Consider the following 10,881-nt stretch of genomic DNA (forward strand, 5'->3'; position numbering starts at 1 on the left):
AACTTTCACGCGACGGAAAGTTTAGCGCGGGAAGGTTAACCTCAAAAGGAATCTACCAAACCACTTGTTTTGGTAAGACTCAGTCCGAAGTTCATTACGAGGTAGTGTACAAAATGTAAGATAGATGTCCCACTTAAGAATTTGACTCGAACTGAATTTCTGTTGGGGTTGCCTTCAAAGTACATTCAAATCAAGAAAGTGAGCCATCGAGCCCCGACGACCCCGGCCACCGGATCTCTCGCCCTCGTACGACTACCGGCTGGAGATCGGCCTCTATACCGGGGGGTAAATGTTATTTGAAGGCAACCCAGCTGAACTTTTTGTTTATAGCGTTAGCTTAGCGTTAGCGGTATAAAACGAGTCTTTTGTAAGCGTTAATCTAAAAAAAGGGTAGCTTTAGCACTGTCGGGATAAGACTTGTGAAGTTCTCTCTTGCATCTTATGTAGGGTTGTGTTACGGATAAGTTCTTGAGACGAGGAAGGAAGAAAAAGAGTTCTTGTCCCTCCACTCACAGGCCGGCCAGAACTGAGTCCGTGTAGACAACTAGATGACGTCGCCTAGTAATGTTTTACGACTGGTGGGCCAGGTTCCAACAGAGTGATTGTTAGTTTACGGTACTATAAACAAAACTTTTTTTGCACCTCGGTTACCCTGTAGCGGGTAAAGAATGTAGTCACTAACGTAATGTCCCGATAAACAGAAATACGTATTACTAAGGAATAATACGTATAGGGAATCAATTGATTTTGTTTGAATAGTAACAATACGTCAGGTGATTGGATCAATCTGTCTGTCTTTCACCTTCTATCATGGGCCACTTCTGATTGGTTAACAATGGATAGTACATGTGGAGCACAGCACTTCTGATTGATGTGGATGACTGACACAAGAGAAGAAAAACATTAAAATAATAATAATAATTTAAAGAAAAAGGCATACTCATATTGGAAATACATGAGCCTCTTCTTCCTTTCTGAGAACAGTTGTGTTTTCTGCTTCTTGTTCTCTGGCAGTGCTTTGTCTCTTATTTTCAGTTGTTAGATTTGTATCCCCAGCTCATCAGGAGTTCATAAAGCGCCTTAGGCAACCGGTCTACCCGCTAAGACTTAGATATGCTGCTAAGCCCTGAAAGTAGTTCAAAATCACACAATGAAAGAACAATTTAGCTTTCTTCATACCATATTAACAATTCAAATGAGTGCTATGAATTCAGCTGAAGAAAATCTCTTCTTTTTTTCAGTTTCTATTTGATGTTTTTCTTCCATGTGTGGGTTTTTCAATTGAGCGGACCTCCCACTGCCTGCACACACTGAGCAGGGTTTCCCTTCCTAACATGTCTACACTCTATACTTGTTACTGCTCTGCTGGGTTGTAATGAATCTTTTAGCAGTCTATTCCAGTCTTGCCCACATTTGTTTTGTATTAGCCTGCAAGAGGACGGATATTTGAGCTATGTAGGCTTTTAGTTTTGACATTGCACATACTGAGAGGATTAATGTACTGTATTCAGGACATACTGAATGACCAGGCTGATCAAATCTTCCTTTATTCCAACCTTAGTTAACTAAACAAAGCTTTTGTTTGACATTTCCCCATGACCTGTACTGCTGCCTAACAAAAGACACCAGTATGATAATGGAATCACTCTATTTTGATGTTTAAACCAAAAGCGGAATTGACTTTCTAAGCATGCTTAATGTTTTGCTTGCAAAAGTAATACCCTTGCTTTTATTAGCATAACCTTGGTGGTGTTGTATCAGCGGTTCTGGGTTTTGGGTTTAGGACCACCATGCTTTGTTTAGAAGTTGCGAAAGACAATAACATGCCTTTTATCACTACTTTTAACTTCTATTGAAATACTAAATAGTGCAAATTCTGTATCAAAACCTATTCTTTCTCTACACATACTACACAAGTTTGATTAAGGCGGAAGAATACGACGTTTTTCCTAAAGAATAATCTTGAAATAAAGGATGGCTACAGTGAAATGTGGATTTGATTAAACCCTTCCACAAAACTGTGGATCCAATTAGAAGCAATATATATTTCACACAAGACTGTAATGTGTGAAAATAAGCCACATGTTCCTCCCATGAGATGCAAGTAGCAATTAAAAAGTGCAGAAAACACTGCAGTACATTGAATGAGCTCAGGCCCCTGTCAGAGCCATCATCTATAATCAAAAGATATCACAGGATAAAGTCTGGATGGTTTTTCTGTCTGCACTAAACACCTCCTCAAACCCAGACTCTCCTCTCCAGGGACGCGTTCAGCCTGTGTTTTCTGACATCGCGCTAATGAAGACTGATGGAACGATTACATCATTTGTGGCAATATCCAAAACTGGATGTTGATGTGTGGCCCTATCGGAAATTCAATGCGGCAGTTTCTTAAATTGCTTTCACTGCAGGATTTCCATTAGTCTAACCTTAAACTTGTGAACTCACTCCCAGCTTGGCATCACATCATAATTATTACTTATAATACTGCACTTTAGTTTTTTCTGTTTGTGCTCTTTATGCAGATCAGTGCTCTTAGATGGGAGGTTGTTAATTAGTGTGTGTCTTGAAGTGATGTGCTATCTCCTTAAAAATCTGCTTATTAATTGCACATAGAGTGTGATGCAATTAATTTAACATTTCTATGTTATGGTTTTCTTTTTATACCCTTGTGTAAAACCCTCTGGGGTTTGTAACATTACCAAAGAGTTAAAGTAGAAAGTTATTAAGGGGGAAAAAGCTTGGAAATGGTGCATGTAAACGACAATGACATGTTCTTCTTGTAGTATAGAAATCCTGATCTTGTGTAAAGTTGTTGTTCAGCATCGTTTGGTGTTTTAAGTATTCAAAGAATCACTGACGTCTCTCTTGTTTCTTGAAGATGTGGATGTTCTGCAGCAGCTCGGTCTTTCTGGGCGGAGATCAGGTGTGTCGTCATCCTCAGACGCTCGATCCATTCCTAATGGCATCATCCCCTTCAAGTCTGGAGTTATCCTCACCCCGAGAGCACGTATCCAGGTGCCTCTGCGCACTGTTATCCCAGCTTCCTACAGCTCCACCAATCTCTCGCTGATTCTCAGCCTGTCTGTTCATCGCGTCAACAGTGCCTTCCTCTTCTCAGTTCTGTCGAAGAAAAGGAAAGTTCAGCTTGGACTGCAGTTCGTCCCGGGGAAGGTCCTGGTACACGTCGGGCCGAGGAGCTCTGTGAGCTTCGACTATGATGTCCACGATGGCCAGTGGCACAGCCTGGCTTTGGATATCCAAGGCCAGCAGGTGTTCTTATACACTTCTTGTGGAAAGAGAAGTGTACAGGCAGATTTGCGTTCGAAAAAAGAGGAGGCTCTAGACGCAGAGGGCTCTTTCCTGCTGGGCAAAATGAACCACAACTCGGTGCCGTTTGAAGGCGCCATCTGTCAGTTTGACATTTATCCCTCTGCTGAGGCAGCTCATAACTATTGTGATTACATTAAGAAACATTGCAGAGAAGCCGACACATATCGGCCCGTGTTTGAACCCCTCTTACCTCTCATTTCCTCGGATCCAAATATTACTGTCACTCGTATAACTCCTCTGTCAGTGACGGAGAAATCCAAAAATGCTCCGAGTCCTACTTTGGCCTTGACCGAGGAAAGCACCAGGACTAAGATTTTTGGTCCAATAGACCGCTTTCTGATGCTGAACAAATCATCTGTGAATCAGACTGCAAACACACCTAACCCTGTCGCCGTGTCTGTATCTCTGCCGCCTCATCCAGGGTTGGAAAGTCAGTATCATTTTCCGACTCAAACCTCTTCTACACCTCTTAGGACCAGTTTGACACCACCAAACCCAAAACCAACCTCCCGTGGCAGTGCCGGAAATAAAACAAAGCAAGGAGATACTAATTCTCAGGAACCTCCTGGAGAAAGAATGGATTTACCTGCCTCTATCCGACCATCGGAGATGAGGCCAAACCTCCACACCACAGCTGCTGTCAGGCAGGATTCTCCGTCAAATGGCGACCTTCATCCAATAAAGCATAAGACAACCGTAGCTCCAGAGAAATCTGAGCCAAAAGTGCCCAGTCTGCAGGATGTCAAACCCACCTCACTTATTCCAGTCACTCCAGCTGCAACAGATGGCTTCCAAACATTTGACCTGGACCCGACCCAATTCTCGCTGCTGGCTGGACCACCTGGACTGAAGGGGGAACCAGGACCACCGGTGAGTGTCCACCACAACACACACCTGCCCCTGAAACACATGCATGGGTATATACTGTACATATCAAACCTTTAAGTAGGGCTGGGCGGTCAAATCTAGAAAACAATTACGATAAAATCTTCTACAGCAACAATGATACATGTATAAGATGTATTGAATAGCTCGTTTTGAATACGTTTTCTTCTTGTTCTACTTCATTTGGATGATAAACATTTTTGGCCATATCGTCCATCCATACTATTAAGCCACAATAAGTGCTTCTTTGTGCATGCATCGCAGAGATATTGGTTTACCTTATTTTATACATTCATTACTCATGATATATGGCATGATATGAATCATAACTGCATCATTAAGCTCAGCTGCCATATGTCTCCGTTGGTTATATTTCCTAATACATAATTAAATCCTAATGATAAACCAGTTTGACAGCTTGTTATTTAAATGTCAGTTTGCCTTCTTTGACGTCCGGAACGGCTGCTGACGTGGAAGCTGACATGCCTCTTACGTGTGGTTTTGTGAAATAACCATTCATCAAGCATTGCTTTTTTTTATAATGTTGACTTATTAATGTTCATATATGGGTTCTCTTTCCTACGTTTTTTTTTGGCTTGCATGTGATGTTAAAGACTTTTCACCGTTCAGTTGTTTCATACACTGTACATGTTTAATATGCTTTTTAGCAGCAGTCATAGAAATAGTCAGGTTCAAAGCAGCGAGTCTGAGCAGAGGGGCTGGCAGTGAGGTGTTAGATTCCTCTGAGAGGGAGTGTGACAGCTCAGAGAAGGAATACTCTTTAAAGTAGGGTCAAAGATTTAGAGTAAGCATATAAAGGGCTATACAATATACATGCAGTGCTTTATCAGCACTTCTGAGAACTGTAGTATGTTTCCCATTTTAAGCACTACAGACCTGTTAGCATGACTACAACCACAGTCTTTTTTCCCTTTTGAAATATTGATTTTTTAAAAGAAAGTTGAACCAAATGTATAATCCCGACATTGGGATATATTTTTTAAATCCTCTGGAGCAGAGAGAGGAGCTGTGGATTATTGTTATTGATTAATGTATCAGTGTTTGTTAGGTCAAAAACACTAAACTCACAACTTAAAATGAAAGTGTTTAGTTTATTTAATAAAAGAGCACATGTTCAATGTGAAAAGTGACAGTAGATATAGATTAGTTGCAATTTGGTGCTATATATATATATAAAAAAAAAATTATGTATAAAAAAAAAAAATTATAATTTCTTTTTTTTTGAACACCTTGAATTTCAGGAGGGGCGCGGGGCTCCGTTGGCGGGGCGCAGCACCCCTCCAAGACAATGGTAGGGGAAACACTGCATTGAGTACTGTGGACAATCCCCACAGGAGCAATTTGGGGTGATGTGTCTTGCCCAGGGACACAACGTCATGCTGACAGCAGTGGGACTTGAACTCGGTGCCCCCTGATTTGAAGTCCATCACACTAACCACTGAGCCACAGCCTCCCCATATTGACCATGTTGTCTTTTCTGGCACTAATCCTCAGTTGAGCACAAAATGGTTAGCAATATTTTCCATTGTTAAAAGGACCTCTCTGTCTTCGGTCATGTTTAACCAACAAGAATGTTTCAAGTAAAGCTCTGCTGCTTTGGCAACCAGAGAAACCACAGCATGCACCTCTGCATGCCCCTAAAAGTCGTTTTTTTTACAAGAGAGAAGTACTGTAATCAATGCCCGCCAGTCCCTGGTGCGTGGTGAAGCTTACTTTTCATTGCTTGTTTAAGTTTTTAGTATAATGTCTAAACTGATTGCTGAGTCAGGTATGGATTCTGAATAATTTCAGGCCATTTTATAACATTGTCTTTAGGATCACTTTAGTGAGCTACAGGCCCATTGTTGAGGTTTGACCCCCTCCTTGGGATTGGCATTGATATTAGTGGGCGATGGTCTGTTAAAGAAGCCATCACTTTCAGCGGCTTACACAAGCAGTTAAGCTGCACAAACACAACAGCATGCCAGTGCTGATAAAACAGGCCTTACTGCAGAAGAAGGGGAGGGTCATCATTGATGACCGGTAACTCAGCAGCATGATCTATTGTGAAGGGATGCAGAGGATATGATAGCTGGATCATAACTTCACCAATACTAATCTTAGTGACCCAATCTGTAAACCACGTGTCGCTGACCAATCTACGAGTAAATTCAGTTTCTGTGTCATTTTTACATTATTCAGTCATGGACGGCTTCTTTTGAGTTCCACAGCAATCCAAGTCCTCATGTTACCCTACCTTAATGTGACACACAGCCTCAAGCAGTAAGGTATACACTATACAGGCTTTTAATACAGGCTTCAATGTGGCTAAAAGAGAGCAGGGTTGTATTGCTACAATAATGCTATTGGTTAAATACTTTGTTTCTTCAAATAGCCTAATGTGAGGATGTGTTTTGTGAGTGGAAAAGTCAGTTTGCAGAAGAGTTATTCTGAAAGTTGTGGACCACTTGGACTTTACCTTTTTCCTGCATTCAAATAATTCGATCTTTAATCTCGTTTCTAGGTATTTGTGCCGAAAAAATCTCCAATTACAACTTGAACCTATAGTTATTGATATAAAGTAGGTTCTTTAAAGACGTGACTTCTTGTCGACCCTCCCCTCCAGCAGGGACTGCAGCACAAACAGCTCATGATGTGTGGACAGCCTGATGGTTACAGTCTGAAAAATGTAAAGGTTGCTGAGAGCTTTTTGGCTTTTCAGAGTGCATGCTGTCGGAGGGAGCATATTTATAGCTGTAGGTCCTGCCCAAGTCAGACACAAGTGCTCTATATATTTGACATTATAACAGAAGCCCAGTTTCAGCTGGACTGCCTTGAGCTGTTATTTAAGACCATTTTCTTTTTCTCTTTCTCGAACCTTCTGGAGCCATGGGAAAATAAGTAACAATCAAACATGTCAAACTATTCAGAATGACCCCTCATTAGATTTGAACTTTCAGAGCGTTGCCAATCCATGTATGAAATTGTTTTAAAGCTAGCTGATACCCATCATTATTGTTATTGGCTGGAACCAGTGCTGACCTCTCTGCCAGTGTAATGCGTCAGACTTAAAGTTTGTTTGCTGTCGCGGTTTGGGGCTCTAATAATTTGGCTGCAAAGGGACAAGGACTGCTTTAACAGGACATCCCCATGCCTGCCAGCATGTCCATTGGAAGAAGCTTAACATGTATTCACTTAAAGATTTCATTTACCCTTAGAACTCTCTTTTACTTCCAAGGCTGTTCCAGGCTCAATTAGAAAAGGGCAGCAACTCTTATTTGCTCCTTTGTACTTTTGTCACTTTAGCCTTGACACATTTTCTTGTGCTTTTTAGGGCCTTCAAGGACTTCCAGGGATGCAAGGAAAGCCAGGGAAGAGAGGCCCAAGGGTGAGTTCATCCTGACATGTGACAAGTTTCCCATTTAAGTGACATTACATTACCACCTTTCTCTGATCTATATTATTGTGAAATGACTCCTCAAGCAGTGATACGAAAGGCTTTTTCCTCAAGCACTCTGTGACATCTATGGATTACAGAGCATTGTTCAGCCAGCCGTTAGTTTGCTTTGGCTCTGGGTTTGATCGAGCCGTGCTTCTCTGCTGCCAAGCTCCATTTGTAAAGCTGGAGAGCAAACAACCATTCGCTACAAATCTGTGGGTTGCAAATGTAAGATTAATTGTATGCATATGGTAGGTATTATATTGACATAAAAAACAAGGACACTTTTGTTCGACTATACATATATATATATATTTGCAGAACAAGTACTTTCTATGCCATACATAAACAGTATAGGTACTTATATTAGGCATAGCTCCTATGTTAACATCAATGAATGATTCTAGTGTATTAGACTGAGTCCTCCTGAAATATCTCCTCCTCTTTTGGGCTCCATGTCGGTCTACAACTGTGAGCTGCTGATAGAACCGAACAAAGTGAAAGCAGATTTCAAGCTCATGTTTTCAGAAGAAATGTAAGAAGATAGAAAACGCCGGGGGATGATTTGTCTCAAGGGACGGTTTGTTGTTTCAATGTCTTTCTGAGACCTTTAACTGATGGATATGCAGTCGCTGCCCCTTCACCTCCCTCATATGAAAAGGAAGCAAGCAGAAGTTGAATTTGGCATCATGGCGAGTCCTAAGCTGAAATAAATATGCTAGACCTTAAGGCAGTGAAAACATGGGGAGATATGCTTCTTGGTTGCTCTTCTGCAGAGGCCCCTGCTGAAGTGCTCCTGCAGAGGACTTAATGCTACTGAGGAGTGTGCGTACCTGTCGCGGCCCATGAGACTGCCCTGCGGTCAGGCCTCAGAGGGGTGGGCTGTGGGAACCCAATCTCTTTAAACAAGGAAGAAAGAGGGCTTTGTCCCCATCTTATTAAAGGCATTAAAGACCCTGTCTGGGGCTCAGAAGCTCTGTGCAGTAGTACACTAAACTCTATAGAGTTCATTCATCATCAAGCTCTTGAGACCTAACTGCAGGTCACACTGACTCGGAGAAAGAAAAAAAGAACCTGAGGGTGCAGTTCAGGTTTTCACAGATTGTTTTCCTGGATAGTTCACGTGATCAGCAAGAAATACCTTGCAGCAACACACATGATCTTCAGAAAGCTCCAAAGTGCACTCTGATCTGGGTTTGCTTGGACAATCCGAAGGTATCAAAGTGACATTCACTATATTAATGGGTTTAATATATATTTTAAATATACTTTCATATGCAGAAAGCTGATGAACAGTCACTTCCATATATAAACTGCTCAATACGGTTTGTTTCTAGCTGGATGATTTGTTTTAAAATGTCAAAGTAAATATCTTACATAATCAAAACTTAGTACTTAGTGTTTTATCCATTTAAAAAATACATTTAAAACACTTGTAGAGATAAACCAAAGTTTGTTCAAAAGAAGACTGAATGTGACTAAATCCAACTGATGGTTAAACGTTGAACACTCTGAGTGTGAGTTAAAGACAGTCAAACATTTCCTCTTAACATTACCCTTATATATTATATATTATAATTACCGGTAAATCATATTTGGTTGTTTTGTGAATTTAAAAAGCCTTCCCAAGAGAGCACATTTAAACACATCCTCCATTTCTTGATTTTGAAGTGAGCAACTCTAATCTAATGCCCTTATCTTGTTTTTTTCACCTTTCAAATCATATATAGAGAAAGTTCCAACAAGACATTCTTTAAAGTGCCCCTATCATGCTATTTTTAGGCAATAGCATAGGTCTCAGATATATAAAAATATATAAAATATATGTCTATGAAGTGTTTTGCTCAAAATACCAAACAGATCAGCCATTCTAGCCATGCCTCATACCCCTCTATTTACCTTCCTGTTTCAAAAGTGCTGATTTGGGATATAAAGCTTTAAAAAAAAACATGCACCAACCATATTACGTCCAAAACAGTCGGGCATTGTTTCTGATAGCGACGTTTCTGATAGGGCCGTGGGTGTAAAGCCAACCTACATTTCCGATATTACGTCATATCGGACGCAAATCTGGATCAGCTCCGTTGTACCCCCGTTTTTAGAGATTTGGGTACGGAGGAAAAGAGAGAGGGTTTTATTTTCTGATGCTGCGTGAGTTCCCTGACACACCGGGGACACATATTTATGTATAAAAGACATCAAAAAGTGTATTTTGCATGATAGGTCCCCTTTAAATATATTACTGTTGAACACAATGTGTGAGAATGCAACCTGTGTGGGGCATTGTCCCTTATCACAAAAGTTTTACAGCACTTACGCAGCAGTATGGCTGTACCTCTCTGACAGTGAGGTGTCATGTCTGAAAGTCTTAGTGATCCTACACTTACACGTGACAGCGTCCACGCTCCTGAACGCAGCCATAAGCCCGAAGAGTTTCCCCCGGCCTGAAGGAGAGGCTTGAGAGTGGATCAAAGAGGCCTTTGTGCAGAGACTTGCCAGTGAGCAGTCCTTATGTGGCGCTGCCTTTCTGTAAAACTCAAAACATTTTCATAATTGCTTTAACAATGGTTGACACTATTATGACATAAAAATAAAGAGTCTATGGAGAGCTCTTTTTTTTCCAATGGTTGATTGATGCAGAAAAGTAAACTGATTAATGTTTGTTGTAAAATGTAGATTGTTCTGAAATGAATGACATGTGTAGACACAAGTGAGCAGTCCCTCAGAGGCTTGATTCAGTTCTTCCCTGTCATTACGCCATGCTTACAGTTTCCACTGTTTCTTGCTCTAAACCTAATAAAGAGCACATTTAGGGAGTTAAAGTTAAGTAGCCGCAGGTTCACAGAAAATGCTACTGAGCTTTGGCCGTTAAACTGAGAGCATAAATAAATCCATTATTTTATAGGCCTTTAATTTAAGCCCTGTTAACGTGCTATAACAATACAGTTGTTAACCAATTCATGATTGATGAACACATTTAAATGTGCTGCTCTCAGTATGTGGTATCATGTACCTGCCAAACTTCAACTCTGGTGCCAAAGAGATTATACATTTTATATTTCCAGCTCTAGACACACTAGTTTGTTGAAAATACGTGCATTAAATAGAAAAGCTACATAATATAAATGCTATTCAATCACAAGCAGTTTTTCTCTCCGCCATGACTCCGGTCTCTGAAAAAACAGAAACATTATTCAGCGGCCGCATTGCGCTGCGTCATTTCA

General features: G+C 40.9%; 1 protein-coding gene across 1 annotated transcript in view; it reads left to right on the forward strand.

Annotated features, from left to right (window-relative positions):
• The window catches only part of LOC104962508 (collagen alpha-1(XXVII) chain B-like), a 27,569-nt gene that overhangs the window by 11,782 nt on the left and 4,906 nt on the right, over window positions 1-10,881 (forward strand). The window contains exons 3-4 of the mRNA XM_010790941.1: window positions 2,882-4,203; window positions 7,553-7,606. Coding sequence (XP_010789243.1) covers window positions 2,882-4,203; window positions 7,553-7,606 — 1,376 coding nt within the window. The remainder of the gene's footprint in view (window positions 1-2,881; window positions 4,204-7,552; window positions 7,607-10,881) is intronic.

The sequence above is a fragment of the Notothenia coriiceps genome, unplaced genomic scaffold (genome assembly GCF_000735185.1).
Source record: "Notothenia coriiceps isolate Sejong01 unplaced genomic scaffold, NC01 NC01_scaffold00034933, whole genome shotgun sequence".
Lineage (NCBI taxonomy): Eukaryota > Metazoa > Chordata > Actinopteri > Perciformes > Nototheniidae > Notothenia > Notothenia coriiceps.